At 39.3% G+C, this 20,341-nt stretch overlaps 1 protein-coding gene across 3 annotated transcripts in view; it reads left to right on the plus strand.

The window, feature by feature from the left end:
- The window catches only part of LOC117301399 (serine/threonine-protein kinase SIK3-like), a 54,669-nt gene that overhangs the window by 18,359 nt on the left and 15,969 nt on the right, over positions 1 to 20,341 (plus strand). For all 3 annotated transcript variants that reach the window (XM_033785357.1, XM_033785359.1, XM_033785358.1), the window contains exons 2-7: positions 9,938 to 10,118; positions 15,763 to 15,924; positions 16,429 to 16,553; positions 17,715 to 17,838; positions 18,938 to 19,170; positions 19,697 to 19,984. In XM_033785357.1, coding sequence (XP_033641248.1) covers positions 9,938 to 10,118; positions 15,763 to 15,924; positions 16,429 to 16,553; positions 17,715 to 17,838; positions 18,938 to 19,170; positions 19,697 to 19,984 — 1,113 coding nt within the window. The remainder of the gene's footprint in view (positions 1 to 9,937; positions 10,119 to 15,762; positions 15,925 to 16,428; positions 16,554 to 17,714; positions 17,839 to 18,937; positions 19,171 to 19,696; positions 19,985 to 20,341) is intronic.

The raw sequence follows: 20,341 nt of genomic DNA on the forward strand, positions 1-20,341 counted from the left end.
TACACCATTTGCAACTAGTTTTCATTCCAATCCTCTAGTGATCAAGAAACATTTAAAGGCACAATCAACAGCACTCCATTGCTTGTTACCGAATAAGTTTTTATGCTAACAATTATTTTGAGTAATTACCAATAGTGTCCACTGCTTTTAAAGTAAACAGCTGAAAACTCGTGCCGTATTAAATTTTCGCTTCCCTGAAAACACTAAGGCAGCATCCGAAATCTTTTTGAAAAAATAGGTCTGAATATAAATGCAATCACAAAACAATATTAATAATCCAGGTAGATCATGTTCACCGCTTCATGCCCACAAACAGGAACACCGGATAAATGAAAAAGGTGGACTTAGAGAAAAATCGAGCATCCTGAAAATGAGCCACAATTGAAATTGTTGCATTGTTTGGAAACTTGAGACTCGGTCGAGCATTGCTCGGGGTAGAGAGAGAGAGAGAGAGAGGGAGAAGATTTCATGACTGCCGCGAACTGCCGCTGACGAATCCCCTCTCAGGCCGGATGTATTTCAGAATAACATCGTTGGATGCAAAATATAAAGAAAAGAAGCTGCTAGAATCACGGGATTCAATGCAGAGCGCTCCGTTATTATCTGACACTATTCAGAGGCTGCTAGGCAGTTCTTTTTTACTTCACTAGGGGTGGGAAGACAAGGGGGGGGGGGTTACTGAAGTCAAACATTTATAGAATTCATTTAACATGATCTTGCTTTGTGCTTTGAAAACACCCTTACAGCTAGGGGAATTTGAAGCTATACATGTAGCTGGAGTTACTTTTCCACTCACTGTATGCTTATGGGTCAACTTTAATTCCTGCATAAATTAATTGTTTATTGTTTGTTTGAAGACACTGGACACTATTGGTAACTATCAAAGACCAGTCTTCTCACTTGATGTACAATGTATCTCACTATATGCATGAAATAACAAACCTACGAAAATTTGAGCTCAATTGGTTGTCAAAACTTTGCGAGATACATCATGTACAGTGAAAGAAAAAACACCCCTTGTCACACAATGTTGTGTGCTTTCAGATGCTTGATTTCGAGACCTCAAAATAATTCTAAACCTGAGGTCTCAAAATCAAATTCATGGAAAATTACTTCTTTCTCAAAAACTAAGAACTTCAGAGGGAGCAGTTTCTTACAATGTTTTATACTATCAATAGCCTTGCTCAAGGCAGTCGAATTATTTACTCTGAAAAAAGGCCGCCGCTGTATAAAAACCCACCCGTATTCACTGTGCGTAACATCGCACGACACGATGCCCCCGTAAACTATCCGCATGCGTCGGCCGTCAGGCCGACAGCCTTGTAGGGTCTGTGTTGAAACCACTGACCTCATTACTATAATAAGCGAAGAATTCCCACGGTCAGCTCATTACCATAATGCCCGCGAAAGACGAGGTATTTTTACATCACACACCACCACCACGGACGCTCAGCGAGCATGATAGGGTCCAAAGGTCGTAAAAAGGGAAGTGCGTGATTGGACGTCAAAATGAATAATTCATTTGCCTCACATCCTGTGTTGTCTGATAGGTCTGACGAAAGATATACATATTCATGAGCTGCATACTAGCATATCCGAGAGCCCCCCCATTTTTTCCACTAGTGGAAATTTGTTCATGAAACACATTAAACCCGGAAGTTACAGACCCGACAAGGCTGTCGGCCTGACGGCCTCCGCATGCGGTTAGTGGTACGAGTGCGGATGACTTGTGTGCACAGCAGTCGTACGATGTGACAGTGTGTATACGGGTGGGTCATGCGGTGTGATCGCACGCACCACGCACAGGGTATACGGGTGGGTTTACAGCGACGTCTTTTCGGAGCGAATAATGCGACTGCCTTGAGCAAGGCTGACTGCCTTGAGCAAGGCTGACTGCCTTGAGCAAGGCTGACTGCCTTGAGCAAGGCTATACTATCAACAGCTCACCGTTATTCGTTATCAAGTAGGGTTTCATGCTAAAACTGCAACCGTTTAAAGGCAGGGTGTACTTTTTATCTCGGAGATGTTTCTGTGGTTGAAGAATTTGAGGTAGAAATCTTAAATTGTGTTTTAAAGGGTTAGCTGGACACTTTTGGTAATTGTCATATGTAGATCAGTGTTCCCACTTGGTCTATCCCAACATATAAAAATATAAAAAAAAAAATCTGTGGAAAATTTTGACCCAATTGGTCATCAGACGACATTGTCACTTTTTCGCTTCCGACCCTATTGAATAATGACTTCAAACCAGGAACAGAACGTTTTTACAAATATTTTTGGCCTAAGTACAAACAAAAAAATAAAAATAGATTTAATTGTGAATATAACAAACCAAGTATTTAAACACACAAATAAATAGCCTTTAAAAGGTAATAACAATACAATTGTATGTTTTTCCTAGTCAACAAATCTTGTTTTTTTGCAAGAAAAAGAAAAAAAAAGATGACGTACATCTTGGAACGATGACGGAAACGAAAGTCTGACGGGGTTAAACTGAGTAAGGAATTGTTGGATATCGAGAGTGTTAGGTTTCCTACCTTCATAATAAGACAAGGACGTTCTATCATTGAATTCATAATGAGGTAATGTTCCTGATGATGACGGATTTTTTGATTTGGAAGAAAATTTGATTTATTGCTCAGATTCTGTATCATTCCAGTATTTTCATGAGTCAATAATAATAATAATAATAGTAATTAATTAAAACTTTTTCTTACTGTGTATAAAAGCGCATTTTTCGCTATTAATGCGTATCAATTTGATTTACATTAGTGCTCTGGTCATTGGGCCATTTAATAATAATCTTATCAATGCGCTTTACATCTGGTCATTGGTCATGTTGGGCAATAATATTCCTTTAATCTTTCTTAGCTCCCAGAAGTGTGCCCTTTACCAGGGAGAAAATGCCTTGGTGCCCTTACCCTTTCAAAAAAAAAAAAAGCATACAGGCCTGCCAGTACTTTCTGTCAGCATTTAAAGACACTGGACACTATTGGTAATTGTCAAAGACCAGTCTTCCACTTGGTGTATCTCAACATATGCATAAAATAACAAACTTGTGAAAATTTGAGCTCAATCGGTCATCGAGGTTGCGAGATAATAATGAAAGAAAAAACAACCTTGTCATACGAAGTTGTGTGATTTCAGATGCTTAATTTTGAGTTCTCAAATTCTAAATCTGAGGTCTCGAAATCAAATATGTGGAAAGTTACTTCTTTCTCGAAAAACCACGCTACTTCAAAGGGAGCCGTTTCTCACAATACTATCATCGACCTCTCCCCATTACTCGTAACCAAGTAAGGTTTATGCTAATAATTATTTAGAGTAAATACCATAGCGCCACTTCCTTTAACAATAACCCAATCAATGCGCTTCTCATTAGTGCCCTGCTCATTGGGCCAATAATATTCCTATGTATCTTTGTCAGCTCCTGGGGAGCATACAACCTGGGTAACCGTAGCATTCTTAGGCTTTTTCAAACACAATATCAACCTCTACCCTCGCAAGTTACCATTTGCTAGCAAACTGCGGGGTCTGATCGCCCTTTGCATTCCCACTAGAAGACTTGGCCTTAAATTGTATGTCCACCAATCAATTAAACAAGAAGTTATGTATGTGTTGATAAAACAAGTTCCTTTTTTTTTGATCAGCTTTGTTCAGAGCCACATAACTTCTGGTGAAGACAAACGGTGTTCTCAACAAACAAAAACCAATAACACTTCACACATGTCATATTGGTTTGTGAATTTACGACTCGGCTGCCTCACAACCAATGGACAATACAAGATGTACATAGTACTCAATGTAGTTTGTACACATGATACATGATGGCACATTCAGGCAACAGTGTGTACATATGCAATTTACAAAGATCTACAACCTGTAAATGTCACATCTTGCCTATGGGATGGATACAGTGGTCGAACCAGCGATGTATTTCGTTCTTTATTAGCGCAGCGTTGGTATGCATGTATGGTCGTCACATGTTGACACAGGTATGCTTTTGTCTATACATACCTCAAATGAAGTGTCTCACAATCAGATGCAGAACATTTCTGGGTTTTTTGGGGGGGGACATTTTTCCGATGATTTGTATGTCTTGGGGGAACCAGAGAGAATAGTGCGTCCATGAATAAGACTTTGAATCAAGATAGGGTACAGTACATTGACAAAATGGCTGTTGTATACTTAAAAGGGACTGGACACCTTTGCCAGTATTCTCACTTGGTGTATCCCAACATACATACGTACTTGTACATGTTACATAAAATAAAAATCTGTGAAATTTTGACTCAATTGGTCATTTAAATTGCAAGAGAAGAATAATTCAAGAAAAAACACCCTTGTTGCACAAATTTGTGTGCTTTAAGATGCCTATCAAAAAGCTTCAGGCCTTTATGTCATTTAATATTTGAGTGAGAAATTACATCTTTTTCAAAAACTAATCAGTACTTCAGAGGAAGCCGTTTCTGACAATGTTTTACTGACTACTAAATCATCAGCTCTCTATTGTTCACTACCAATTAATTTGTTATGCAAATATTAATGTTGAGTAATAATCTACATGTACATACAATAGTGTCCAGTGCCTTTAAAGCTGCTTCTCCATTACCCACTTCTCGACTGCTCCTTTAAAAGCAACTCTTGATTGAACCTCCAAGGAGAAGGCTGTCCAAATCTCCCCCCCCCCCCTACCCCCCTCCCTCAACAACACCAGGTGTTAACTCATCATCACTTCATCAGTGACTATTTCCAATAGGTCATGCCCTAATAACCCAATTCTCTCAATCATACTCGATACTGGGGCTGATTTCACAAAGAGCTGAGATTGACTGTTTGAGATTGACTGCAAATCAATCGCAGTTGCTACGTACAACATGTAAGTAAAGTGTGATGTCACAATACAAATTCACTATGGTAATACTGACAATTTGTCTTGCGATGAATTTTATTGCTTTGTGAAATTGGCCCCTGGTGTACAGGTGGAGATACAGCCCCACCCCCTCCCCAAACCCCTTTCCACCTTCGTCAGGATTTCAGGCCTATATGCTTCGTTTTTGCAAGGGCAAGGGCACCAAGGCATTTTCTCCTTGGTAAAGGGCACGAATGAGGAAATTGTAAACCTCTACTGCAGAGTATTTCGAGGGGACGAAGGCAATGACCAGGGGGCATGGAGGCAGTTGCCTTCAGTGCCCCAGTGAAATAACAGGCCTGGCATTTCATGGGTCTTTGAAAGAAGGCTCTTGTCTTGCTGTAAAAGGAACACGACAGAATTGTTTTTTATCCTAACAGAACAGTCGCTGGCAGTGTAAGCACTTTATGTAATCCACAATAATACATTATAAACTGACAAATCTGTTGAAGTTGGAGATCTATCGTCCATCTGGGTCACGAGAAAGATAGTGAAAACAACGATTACAAATTTTGCATTGATTCAAAAAGAAAACTACTTAAAAATGATCACTGTTAGACTGAGCATTAAACTCCAAACAGGAACTTAGTTTTTTTTAACATCAAATATGGCAATTCAAGGGTCGTTTTCTACTATCATCATCATTTTAGACTGTGTAAGTTTTAAGTAAATCTGTGATCTTAGACAAGTTTTTTTCTTACCAATTCTGTCTTGTTCCTTTAAAGTTTGCTCTCTGAATATTGATTGCGAACTGTTCATTCTCTCTAGCCAAATACATGTAATGTGGTTACTTTTAGATGACTTGATACAGTATGAGGGTTTTTCACAGGTCAATGACAGAAGGCTCTTGATGTCTTGTTTAAAGGCAATGGACACTATTGGTAGTTGTCAAAGACTAGCCTTCACAGTTGGTGTATCTCACAAGGTATGCATAAAATAACTAACCTGTGAAAATTTGAGTGCAATCGGTCATCAAAGTTGCGAGATGATAATGAAACAAAAAACATCCTAGTCACACGAAGTTGTGTGCGTTTAGATGGTTGATTTCGAGACCTCAAGTTCGAAATCTGAGGTCTTGAAATCAAATTCGTTGAAAATTACTTCTTTCTCGAAAACTAAGGCAGCTCCAGAGGGAGCCGTTTCTCACCATGTTTTATGCCATCAACTTCTCCCCATTACTCGTCACCAAGTAAGGTTTTATGCTGATAGTTATTTTGAGTAATTACCAATAGTGTCCACTGCCTTTAAAGTTTGCTTTCTGATTATTGATTGCGAACTGTTCATTCTCTCTATAGACCAAGTACCTGTAATATGGGTACATTAAGATAACTCGATAATGCACTGAGCAAATTGTGACCTGCCCACTTGAATTTAAAGAAGCTCACAGAAACTAAGCATAGGGCCATTTGGATAAAATGTCTTGTTTGTCGTGCTTTGCTTGAATCGTTTTACCCCTCCCCATCTTCCCTCGTAAAAGATGCCCATTACGAAGGAAAAATGTCTTGCTCACAAATGCAGTTTGTTTTTCACCGCATCTTAAATAATAGGGATTAAAAGATTCACTGTGTACTGAACAATTAGTGCGATTGCTTCATTGTCTACAGCACCTCCGTTTTAATGAGCACCTTACGAATGATGTTGTCTCCCCCGCAAGATGGTGACCTCTTCCTTTGGTCACTTCAAGGTTTTCTTTGCGTCTTACATGTCTTAGGAGAATCATACACAGATAGATTCTGACATGGGCAATATTTTATAAAACTGTTCAGCTGAAAATACTGCTTGACAAGTTTCTTTGCTAAGCGAACATCGAAGGGTCAGTCACAACAATGTAATCATAATGTAGTTTTGATTGGTAAAATTTTTCTGCTAAGCTATACTTTTCTGTGCTTAGCCCTTTTTTTTTTTACAGGCTTTATTAAATTGGGCCAGGGTCTTTACTCCTACATTGTAATTGACAATAATGGGTTTGCCCTTAAACTGTTCAGTGACCTGTAGGACCAGTCGTCGATTTCACCAAACCTTTCCTAACTCAGGACTGATCTTAGGACTTAGGACGAGTTCAATTCCCTATCTGAAGATGTTAAGATGCATTGAACCCATCCTAAGTTAGGACGAGTTACTCGTCCTAACACGAGATAGGATTAATTCAAGTCGTGTGAAATCGGCTGCAGGGTACAATTTCATAAAGCCTGTAAGCACAAAAGGTTACCAGCCAAAGTACCATGTCATGTGTACAACAATGTTATGCTGCTAATATCTGATCAGCAAAAGACATTGAAGCAATATCTTCTGCTTTTAAGCAGCTCTATGAACTAGGCCCTGCTAAGAAGGATATTTTAAAGAGAGTAGACACTATTGGTAATTACTCAAAATACATATTAGCATAAAACCTTTCTTGGTAACGAGTAATGGGGAGAGGTTGATAGTATAAAACATTGTGAGAAACGGCTCCCTCTGAAGTAATGTACACATGTAGTTTTTGAGAAAAAAAGTAATTTTCCACGGTTTTGATTTCGAGACCTCAGATTTAGAGTTTGAGGTCTGGAAATCAAGCACCTGAATGCACACAACTTCGTGTGACAAGGTTGTTTTTCTTTCATTGTTATCTCGCAACTTCGACAACCGATTGTCCTCAATCTTTCACAAGTTTGTTATTTTATGCACATGAGATACACAAAGTGCGTAGACTGGTCTTTAATGCAATATTTTTTTGTTTAAGTCAGCTTTATGAAATTGGGCCCTAAGTCACATCCCAGGACAAAATTAATTAGTTGGATAACTTGTCCTGGATACGTGTAGTTCATGTAGTTGGTGTCATTTTATCATGATAGGCAAGTTGATTGGACTCATGAACATGATCTACAAGTTATTAGTTAACAGGGTTACAGAGCATATATATTATAAATGTTTTCTAGAATGGTCCGTTTCGAAACGTGTGAGTCATTTAACATCGAAGAAGATGATCACAATGAAGAAGCGGAACTCTATCCTCTCCGAATTGTCCGCTCTTTTGAGAAGCTAGCTTGCCACCCTCAGACGAGGGCAAAGAAAAGAAATAAAGAAACGGGGGAAAGGGAAAAACAACAAGAGTATAAAGAAGGAAAGAGAAAGTAGCGGCTAGGCTTGGTGAATTGTAACAAATCAGCGCCTGTCACTTTAGCTGATTGACCTTTTCCATGGTATTTAGAAAATGGAGGGGTGTTATTATACTGAACTCGGCCGTTTTGAATAGAGGCCCACCGTCACGCTGCTGGACAGTACAGATGAACCCCCGTGATGGCGGGGCGTCTGCTTCTAAGACCCCGGACAGGAGCGGGGAAAAATATTGTGGGGATTTTTGTCAAAACAAAAATAACAGGGAAGCCTTTTTTTAAAGGGTGGTGTGCTGCAGTCTTCGGAATTGGAGAAGAACAAAAAAACAATTAAATTGTATCTCCTGAAGACGAGCAGAGTATACTGGTCGAAACGTCGAGACCAAACCGGCTCTTTTCAGAGCTAACACTCACCCTAAGAGATTTACACATGGTTGTACCCGCAAGTTTACTATTTATTTATAGTTTCTTGTTATTAAATTGTATCATATGTGTACATGCATGAGGGATTTTGCAGCAAAGATCTGCATTGTATGACTTATAAACACCTTGTGCTCTGTTAACACACACAGTAGTGCTTGACAATTTTCTTTCAGGGAAAATTTACTAAATAAACTACATTAAGAAACAAAAGTTTGTTTTTCAATACATGTACAAAGTGGATTAGTTTGCATTTTAACAGTTTCATATTCACCAGGAGAAAAATAACCTAGGGGATGCTCATGCCTCATACTTCACGGAGGTGGAGGCAACAAAGGCGATTACCTCCATGCTCCCCCCGGTCATTGCCATGGTTACCTTGAAATGCTGCTCTAGAAATTTACAATTTCCCTTTAAATGCATCGGTTGCCCTTTACCAAGGAAAACATGCAGGAAGGGCCCAACCAAGGACCCCAGAAGGACACAAAAACCTCATCAAATGAAACAGACTAAAATGATGACATTGCTTTTCTGTCATGTTCTAAAAAGTCATGGTGTACTTTTGGTGATTAGTGAACAAAAACTTACATACGTGTACTCGGTAACAATCGCTGTTGACAGTATGAAACATTTATAGAAAGGACCTCCTTTGAAGTCATTTAAAAATTAAAAATAAAATAGATACAATTTCACCCAAAGTTCGAATCTAAGGAAGGCTTCAGCTTGGCTTCTGTAAGCACACATTTCTCTATAGAACAAGGGTAGATTTTCCCCCCAATATTTTTTTGCAACTTCAAAGCCCAAATTTTCACAGGTGTATTATTTTGTGCATGGGATACACACCAAGTAAGGATACTGATTTTTGACAAATTACCAATAAGTATACCCTGCCTTTAAATCCATTGGACACTTTTGGTAAACTGTATTGTCCAAGGCCCACCCTTGTTTCCACATGTTTCGCCGTTTCATGACATGTGACGTGTTTAAAATAAATCCGTAGGCGTAGATATCGAGAATTTATATTGTTTTAATGTTTTCTCAAAAAGTAAAGCATTTCATGGAATAATGTTTCAAGAGAAGTCTTTCACCATTACCTTCTGTAAACCCTGTAAGTTTATTTGTAAATCTGTGAACTTTTGTTTTTTTCTGTTCCGAAAGTGTCCAATGGCTTTAAGGCTGTGAATACATAAAAACAGTCTCCTTTTTTAGGGCCCAATTTACTATTGCTGCTTGGCTGCTTGGTTGTGCTAACGGCACCTGTAGAAATACAGGCCTGTAATTACACTCAGGCCACTGAGGCCTTGCCCTTTGTTGCCCCTGGTCTTGGCCTTGGTGCCTTTCAACCATTTCCCATTTGACTTTAAGATTTTCCATTAGAAGTGCCCTTTGCAAAATGTAAATGGCCCTGCCCTTTCTACATGTTCAAAGATGAAATTTCCGGCCTGAAAATTTGCCTTTTTTTCCTGTATTTTCACTTCAATCTTTTCTCCCTTGTTTCAAATATTTTGTCCAGGTGGCGATTAAAATCATCGATAAGACTCAATTAGACGAAGACAACCTGAAAAAGATCGTCCGGGAGGTCCAGGTCATGAAGCAACTTCGGCACCCACACGTCGTCCGTCTGTACCAAGTTATGGAGACGGAACGAAACATGTATCTAGTGACTGAATACGCCAGTGGAGGAGAAATATTTGGTAAGCTTTATGGAGGTGATTGGGTAGGGTTTGCAAGAGGTCAAGGGTAGCCCCAGGTATGGACACTGCCATTTTGCTGCTAAGTGTTTTTGATTTTTGCTGCTTACTCGTTTCTGCAGCTTTTTGGATATTTCTACATTGTACTTTTGGAGCAGGTATGGACGCTGCCATTTTGCTGCGTAGTGTTTTTGATTTTTGCTGCTTACTCGTTTCTGCAGCTTTTTGGCTGGAGCAGGTATGGACGCTTCCATTTTGCTGCTAAGTGTTTTTGCTTTTTGCTGCTAACTCTTTTCTGCAGCTTTTTGGCTATTGTTTGTTGTTTAAATGATCTTCCCATCAAGGGAACTCGGCAAACTCCCACAAGGGGATATACATGTAAGCACCAAGCTGGCAACATCCAATCTCTCTCATACAAACATTAGTTTAACGTCTATGATTATGAATTGCACAAATCAAGAAATTGTGATTCAGTAACTACATGTAGACGACAATATTTATTCTAATCATTGTGAAATCAGCGGTTATCTGGGGATTCAAACCCACAACCTTGTGATTGCAAGTCCTGCAGTCTAACCACTTGACCATGGTGACTATTCGTACAGTGTACTTAAGGAGAAGAAATGGACGCTGCCATTTTGCTGCTTACCAATTCCTTTTTGCTGCTACAATGTAAGTGTATTTGCTGCTTGACAATGCTGTAAGGTAAAGGGAAGGAAGGTCTCTGCGGACCGTATGACTAGACATAATTAGCGGCAGGTGTTTCATCTGGCATTTCATTAGCGAAGGGAGAAACAAATCTCTGCCGCTTTGCAAGGTTTCAGTCTCATTATTGAGCACATCAAGAAGTAGGACCTGATAAAAATCAACCTGTGGAGAGGGTAACTTGTGTGTGGGGGGTCTCGGACTCCCGCTAATGAGGAGGTTGCCATGGTAGTACTGGAAAAAACTTTTCTCAATAAATTCATTGAAACTATCAATTTTGGTTTCTACTCTAAAGGGTTTTGGAACCTTTTGTATTAAAGACACAAACCGCAATTTCAACAGATTTGCGTTAAACTTACACAGTTTCAAGATAATGATGGTAGAAGGCTAATTACTAACAGGTGCTGTAATTTTTGAGAAATTAGTAAAACAATGTCTTGAAAATGATTTGTTGTCTCATTAAAATTGAATTAATTATGGACAATGTATAAACAGTGTGAGAATTGGCTCCCTCTGAAATTACGAAGTTTTCGACAAAGAAGTAAGTTTCCACGAATTTGATTTCGAGACCTCAAGTTTAGAATTTGAGGTCACAAAATCAAGCATCTGACTGCACACAACTTCGTGTGACATGGGTGATTTTTTCTTTCATTATTATCTCACAACTTCGACGACCAATTGTGCTGAAATTTTCACAGGTTTGTTGTTTTACATGTATGCATTATGTTGAGATACACAAAGTGAGGACACTGGTCTTTGACAATTACCAATAGTGTCCAGTGTCTTTAACGTTAAATACACTGTACATCTTTTGTAATTGTCAAAGACCGTTCTCACCCGGTGTATCCCAATATGCATAAAATAACAAATCTGTAAAAAATTTGATCCAATTGGTCATCAGAGGTGAAAGAAAATAATGAAAGAAAAAAAAAGATTTTGTTGCACAACCTTGTGTGCTTTCAGATGCCTAAAAGGTTCACGCATGCAACTCTTCCGCGTTTCCGCGGAATTCCGGGAAAAAACAAAAAACAACTGATCGGCGCTAAAATAATATTCTTTATTATTATTTTTTAATAGCCGAGTTTATGCCTTGCAACAACAATGTAAAACTACAATAATGTAAAAAAAAAAAAAAGCTTAGTACATGCTAACATTGCACCTTAGAGCATAATAAACCTCAACATTTTCTAGGGTACCATTGTGGGTCTCGTGTCCCGTGGCGTTTCGACTGCCTCGCTCCGCACTTGTGCCTTCGAAAATTTTCCTCTTTTTTTTCAACGGGCAGTTTCATGCCTGAAGGTTCCAGGCCTATAATATTTGAGTGAGAAACTACATTTGTCTCAAAAACTACGTTTACATTGTACTTCAGAGGGAGCCGATTCTCACAATGTTTTATCAACAGCTCTCCGTTGCTCTTTGTTTTGTATACAATTTAGTGCTAACAATTATTTTGAGTAATTACCAAAAGTGTTCAGTGCCTTTACTAACAGAATTGATGAAAACTTAATACACACTAGTATGCATGTGTAGTGTACATTTAATTTCTTCACAATCAAATATTTTTTTCATATTGTAAAAATAAAACAATCTGTTCAAAATCAGACCCTGGTAACATAAATTATATTTCTCATGGCCTTTAAAACCTGATATTTTATACATGAAGTCGGTGCATGTTCATACTTGTAGATCGGTTGATAGTACAGTGTACATGAATGGATTTTTGAAAGATCAAACTACTGGTACATGATGAAAAATAAAGATATTTTTGACAGATAAACGATTCCTTAAAGTTTAGCCCCCCAGGCTTCCTACATCCCCCCCCCTGTTCCGCTTCTGAGAATTTCAAATAATCATAAGACACTGGAATTTAGAAGAACAAAAAAAACCTTATTTATACAACATTTAATAACATTTATACAGTCACCATTTTAAAGGGAAGGTACACCTTTGGTAATTGTAAAAGACCAGTCGTCTCACTTGAGCTTGGTGTATCCCAACATAAAAAGCATAAAATAACAAACCTGTGAAAATTTGAGCTAAATTGGTCGTCGAAGTTGCAAGAAAATGATGAAAGAAAAAACACCCTTGTTGGACGAATTTAGGTGCTTTCAGATAGTACCAAAAGACTTCTAGCTAGACGTCTTCACATATTTTGGTGAGAAATTACCTCTTTCTCAAAATCGATGCTTCTTCAGAGGGAGCCGTTTCTCACAATGTTTTATACTATCAACAGCTCCCCATTACTCGTTACCTAACCAGTTTTTAAGTTAATATTTGTTTTGAGTCATTACCAAATGCGTACGTATGTACCTTGCCTTTAAAGGCAAAGGGAGGCCTATAATATTGCAGGCCGGTGCAGTGTATGCTTTGTTTTTTAACGGGAAGGGCACCAAGGCATTTTCTCTCGCAACCTCGATGACCGACTCAAATTTTCACAAGTTTGTTCTTTTGTGCATATGTTGAGATGTATACACCAAGTAAGAAGACTGGTCTTTGACATTTACCAATAGTGTCCAGTGTCTTTAAATGCTGACAGAAAATACTAGCAGGCCTGTATGCTTTGTTTTTAACGGGAAGGGCACCAAGGCATTTTCTCTCGCAACCTCGATGACCGACTCAAATTTTCACAAGTTTGTTCTTTTGTGCATATGTTGAGATGTACATGTATACACCAAGTAAGAAGACTGGTCTTTGACAATTACCAATAGTGTCCAGTGTCTTTAAATGCTGACAGAAAATACTGGCAGGCCTGTATGCTTTTTTTTATAAACGGGAAGGGCACCAAGGCATTTTCTCCTCGGTAAAGGACACCCTAGATGAGGAACTTGTAAATTTTTAAAGGGCACCAAGGCAATGACCAGGGGGCATGGAGGCAATTGCCTTTCGTTGCCTCAGTGAAGTACAATGTATCACACCTGCCATTAGTTTTTGGAATCATTCGATTGTTTGAATCCTATAATGTGGGTGTAAACCGAAACCACTATCATGTTAAAATTTCCGTTCAAACATGTCAAAAGGTGGTCGCATTTTTTAGGTATCACAGCCCTTTTAATCTTCAAAAGAAATTTGAAAACTACAAGAAATTTAGTGAAACAAAATCAAAAAAAAATCTCGGGTAGTTGAAAATCTTTGCAGCAATGATTGGTTTCGCGTAATGTTCAAAGGTACATTAATGTAGGATGTACAATCGGTTCCTGGATTGTAGAAATGCCTAACTGAGATTGTTGACTTTTGAGAAAGAAAAAAAACACACATTTCAGTCAGTTCTTGTAGGCTCTCCAAAGAACTTTAAACCTCTTGAGTTTTTGTCAAAAATAATGTAATTTTTCAAGCTGTTGGGCTGAACTGTTATCAAGGGACCTATGTAGTACGAAGTTCAAAATAGTTTGTACAGTATATGTTTGTACATGTACACATACCATGCCTGGACCGACCCACTTTTATAGAGCCTCTTAAAGGCAGTGGACACTATTGGTAATTACTCAAAATAATTATTAGCATACAACCTTACTTTGTAACGAGTAATGGGGAGAGGTTGATAGTGTAAAACATTGGGAGAAACGGCTCCCTCTGAAGTAGAGTAGTTTTCGAGAAAGAGGTAAATTTTCCACGAATTTGATTTCGAGACCTCAGATTTAGAACTTGAGGTCTCGAAATCAAGTATCTGAAAGCACACAACTTGGTGTGACAAGAGTGTTTTTTATTTCATTCATATCTCGCAACCTGGACGACCATTGGAGCTCAAATTTTCACAGGTTTGTTATTTTATGCGTATGTTGTGAGATACACCAAGTGGGAAGACCGGTCTTTGACAAATTACCAATAGTGTCCACTGTCTTTAAAAGCAGGAAATATTGCTATGTTTTTTGTTAAGCAGAAATGAGCAGGATATCAGTCACAAATTTCTAGTAGTTTGGCTGGTAAGCTTATTCTTGTAAGTGACTTAAATTGGGCCAAGGTGGCAGAGTGTGTCTCTGTATGTTCCTATCTTTTACACACTTTTTTCTCTTACACCCCCCCCCCCCCCCCCCCCAGTTTTTTTTTTTGAATGATGTTCCCAGAACACGGAAGACAAATTGCCACGTATCGACCAATTATTTTGGTCTCTATGAAGATGGTGTCTTGTCATTTTTTGGTATGATTCTGGCACTTGTGTCCATTATCCTAGCAGGATATACATGTAATACAACCAGTTGCAAAAAAAAAGGAACCGATATGTCTGCTGCCTCCTGCGTCTCCCATTACTGTCGGTGCTGTGGGGTTCTTCGAGGCCTGATATCTGGGTCCGATTTCATAAACCTGTTTAGCAGAAAACGCTGCTTGAAAACTTGTTTTGCAAAGCGAAAAATATAGTAGGGCACCAGTCACAACCATGGAAACTTAGTGTAATTTTGGCTGGTTACCTGTTTATGTTAAAGCAATACTTTTTATGCTCAGCGACGTTTTGTGCTAACAGGCTTTATGACGTGGACTCAGGCTTGAACAGGCCTGCGTTATTATTAGTATTATTAATTTTTTGTAAGGCAGTGGACACTATTGGTAATTACTCAAAATAGTTATAGCATAAAACCTGACTTGGTGATGAGTAATGGGGAGAGGTTGATGGTATAAAACATTGTGAGAAACAGCTCCCTCTGAAGTGACATAGTTTTTGAGAAAGAAGTAATTGCCCACGAATTTGAATTTGAGACCTCAGATTTAGATTTTGAGGTCTCAAAATCAACCATGTAAACGCACACAACTTCGTGTGACAAGGGTGTTTTTTATTTCATTATTAACTCGCAACTTTGATGACTGATGGAGCTCAAATTTTCACAGGTTTGTTATTTTATGCCTATGTTGGGATACACCAAGTGAGAAGACTGGTCTTTGACAATTACCAACAGTGTCCAGTGCCTTTAAATAATTATTTTTTTTTTTATTTTTTTTTTTATTTATACAGATCATTTGATATCCCATGGACGAATGACAGAAAGAGAAGCAAGACAGAAGTTTAAGCAGATTGTAGCTGCCGTTCATTACTGCCATTGTATGAAAATTGTGCATAGAGATTTAAAAGCGGAGAACTTGTTGTTGGACGCTAATATGAATGTAAAAATAGCAGGTAAGTGTGAGGAAGCTCGTTCATTAACGTTAAACAAAATTTGGTTTGTCACACCACTCATCAGTGAAGGGTGTCATGGCCAAGTAGTTATAAGATTATATAATTGTGGTTTAGTCATAGGAGTGTGGGTTCGAATCCGGTCATGGCACTTGTGTCCTTGAGCAAGATGCTGCTTCTCTTAACAAAGGGGTATAAATGGCCGGATGTTGATATTGTGTATGAAAACTCCACTGAAGCGCTTGCCAGGGGTTGACTACTCCCCAGGGAGCTGAGAAAGAAAGCTTTAAATTAAAAGGGAATGTTGGCCCAATGACCTGGGGTCGATTTCACAAAGAGCCAAAATTGATCGTACATGTGACTGCAAATCAATCGTAGTTGCTAACCCCAGGGCACTAACTTAAAGCGTAGTTATTGATACATACATGTATGTTAATACGATTATTGTTAAATGCGCTATGTTATTATTAATATTCTAATCAATTATAAAACTTGTCTTGTTTTCAGATTTTGGTTTTAGTAATTTTTTTGAGAAAGGTCAGTTGATGAAGACGTGGTGTGGAAGTCCGCCCTACGCTGCTCCGGAGCTCTTTGAAGGGAGGGAATATAACGGACCTAAGGCTGATGTTTGGGTTAGTTAACAACCTTTGCCCTTAACCCTTTTTAGTGACTTGCCAGCCGGACATGGGCTCAATTTTACAAAGCCTCTTATCATAAAAATTTGCTTTTAGGAATTGGGTACTTTTTGTCCACATACTTACATTAAACTCACACAGTTTGAAGATAATGAAAGTAAAGAGCTTCCCTTTAAAAACTTGTTGCTGAGGTACTGTAGTGTTTGAGAAATGAGTTAACAAAATTCACAAAAGTAATTTTTGTCTCAGTGAGGTGAAAATGATGTTAATAATTTAACATTTGCTAATTATTGTTAATTATACTACAACAGATTTATGCAACTCTCCTGAGGACATTGCTCTGTAATTTTAGCTTTTTTTTCTCAAGAACTTCTACAGGTAAATTATATTAAATATCTCCATTCACAGTGAGTAGGGATTTATGTCATGGTAAAAAACTTGATCTACAAAAGGTATTAAACCTTAACTTGTTTAGTGACTGGCCAGCAGAATCAGTTAGCTCGTCTTTTCTCCAAGTCCGTCTACTTTTTTTTCAGGAGTCAGTATTCCAAATGAAATAGATGGAGTGCACATTGACCACCATCTCTGATGACAATGGAAGCATGTTCACACTGGGCACAACTCTCGGTCAAGGGAAGTGTCGTGGCCGAGCGGTTAAAAGCACCGAATTCAAACTCTAGTGTGTCTGATCAGCAGAGTGTGGGTTTGAATCCCCAGCCGTGACACTGTGTCCTTGAGCAAGACACTTAACCATTGCTTCGTCCTTCGGATGGGACGTAAAGCCGTTGGTCCCATGTGTGGGTAACGCATGTGAAAGAACCCAGTGCACTTATCGAAAAGGCAAGGGGTTCACCCCGGTGTTCCTGGCTGTGGCTGCTGTATGCGCAGTCGCACCTTGTAAACCCCTATAAGATGCTAAACAATTGGGTCTCAGAATCCATCACTGCAATAACCTATCTTTCTGAAAGTTTGTATATACTCAGCGCCTTGAGTACCTTGTTTGGTAGATATGTGCGCTATATAAGACTTCGATATTATATTATTATTAATGTAGGTTCAGGCGGCTTCATACTCTAGACCAAGGGGAGACCCAGTCCCAAAACCCTAATTTAAAACCGAGTCCTAACATTTCCTAATGTATCTCTTCTCTTTCAACAGAGTCTTGGTGTTGTCTTGTATGTACTAGTATCTGGTGCTCTTCCATTTGACGGGCCGACGTTACAGGCTCTAAGGTCACGCGTCCTGTCCGGTCAGTTCAGGGTGCCGTTTTTCATGAGTCCAGGTAAGTTCAAAACTTTGAGAGAACATTTTTAATTGCTTCTCTTCACCCAAGAGTATAAATGAGTAATTTGAGGGTAGAGGTTAATATTGTGTATGAAAAAGCCTTCGGAGCGCCACGGCAGCTCAGGGCTGTAAACTCCTCAGGGAGCTGAGAAAGATTAGAGAAATGTTATTGGCCTAATGACCAGCCGTCGATTTCACAAACCTCTGCCTAACTTAAGACTAATCTTAGGACTTAGGACGAGTCCCAACCCTGCACTGTAGCATGCAGACCTTAAGATTAATCCTAAGTTAAGATGAGTGACTCGTCCTATCTCGAGATAAGACGAGCCATAACTTATTGTGAAATTGACGGCAGGGCACTTAAGTGTAAAGCGCATTGATACAGTTATTGTAAAATGCACTATACATGTTTAAGAACTAATCGTGATAGTGGCTTCTTATAGCGATCATATCCATCACACAATGACGCTCAAAGCTCTTTAACATTGAGTATTTTCCGGAAAGGATTATGTGGGAACATGTTGGAAATATGAGCCCTACTCATTTTAGCACCATGTAATGGTTTACAAGGTGCTTTGGCGCAATTTGCAGCCAATCAAACCAGGAACACCAATGCAAACTACTCCTATTACATAGCACCATGTAATGGTTTACAAGGTGCTGTGGTGCAATATGCAACCCATCAAACCAGGAACACCAATGCAAACTACTCCTTTTACGCACCATGTAATGGTTTACAAGGTGCTTTGGTGCAATATGCAGCCAATCAAACCAGGAACACCAATGCGAACTACTCCTTTTTACGCACCATGTAATGGTTTACAAGGTGCTTTGGTGCAATATGCAGCCAATCAAACCAGGAATATTGGGGCAAACTCCTTCTCTTTTCAATAAGTGCACTGGGACCAACAGCTTTACGTCTCACTCGAAGGACGAAGTATCATGTGAAAGTGTCTTGCTTAAGGAATAGGTGTCATGACTGGGACTTGAACCCACACTCTGCTAATAAAAAAAATACCAGAGCTTGAGTCCATCGCTCTCGTCGGCTAGGCCGCAACACGCATTATTAATTTGACATTTATTTTTTTGACTCGCAGAGTGTGAACATCTGATCAGACACATGCTCGTCCTTGACCCGTCCAAGCGTTACAACACAGAACAGATCCTGAACCACAAGTGGACGAAGATGGGCGAGTTGAACGCGCAGTTTGACGAGATGATCGCAGAGTACGACAAGGTGGCCATAACGGCAAACGGGCCCAGTCCAATCAACGAACTCATCGTGCAACACATGGTCTCATTGGGTATAGAAAGAGATCTCATCGTGCAGGTGAATTGCCTTTTGGTTGATTGATTCATTTGTTAATTTATTTATTCTGGTTGTGAATTAGGTTGGTCCAAAACTGCTTCTTCGGCTAAAGCTAAAATGTATGGCTAGATTTTCAGTCTATTCTTGAACACTTGCAGATGTTCGTACAGGTAGCTGAAGCTGAAATCAAAGTTTTTGACATTTTTGACATGGCCCGAAGATTCTCAGAAAAGTGAACTTAATACTATAGACCTTATGCACTTGATGTCATTTGGGAAGTACGCCCTTGCCTAGAGGTCAATCCTGTACAAATACAATACAATACGTACAGATCTGTGTATTTTCTATTGTTTTGTCATCAGTTACCTCTAAGATGGTGGTTGGGTGACGTCAATGCATGAGGTCTATTCTAGGTTTGATTGATTTATTTATTGATTTAATTATTTATTCTGGTTGTGAAACTAAATATTCTCAGAAAAGTGAACTTAATTACCTTACCGAGGTTCGGTACATATTAATGGTTTTGTTCCTCCCTTTTTCCCCTTAGTCCTTGAGCGGTAAAAGCTTCGATCAATTCAGTGCAATTTATCACCTCTTCCTCGACAAATTAAAACGACACCAAAAAGCCGCCGCCCATCCCGCCGAAAACAACCGCAATGCTCAGGCCACTGCTACGAGCTCCTCGCCGTCGCCGAGCGACAGCGCGACGTCGGACGGCGTCACGTCGATGTCGTCGGCGTCGTCGCTGACCTCGGGGACGATGAAGCGTCAGGTGCTACTGCCGGGGATGATTCCCCAAGTCCGGTTTACGAACGAGAATGATCAGATTGTTCAGGTGAGTTGACGTCATTAGGCCATGTAGAAAGTAAATTGTTTGGTCTACGTTAGATTGTAGGATGGAGGGAAAAGATGCACCAGGCAAGAAGCTCCTAAGAGATGCACTACTTTGAAGAAAGCTGTTGGAATGGCTCTTACGTCTTTCTTGTCAGCAACGCAAGAGTTATAGTTATAAAATATTATGATTAAGAGATTAAGATCTCACTAAGCGTCAAGGAAGGTAATGAGAAGTCCCCTCCCTCTATCTACTAAGTGTAAGTAGTAGTCCTGGGCGATTTCCTACCTTCCACCTTGGTCGTAGTTAACAAGCAGGACCGTTCTTTTCAGAACTGAGAAGTTTCCAGATATTGAATAT

This window comes from Asterias rubens, chromosome 17 (genome assembly GCF_902459465.1).
Source record: "Asterias rubens chromosome 17, eAstRub1.3, whole genome shotgun sequence".
In the NCBI taxonomy this organism is placed as follows: Eukaryota; Metazoa; Echinodermata; class Asteroidea; order Forcipulatida; family Asteriidae; genus Asterias; species Asterias rubens.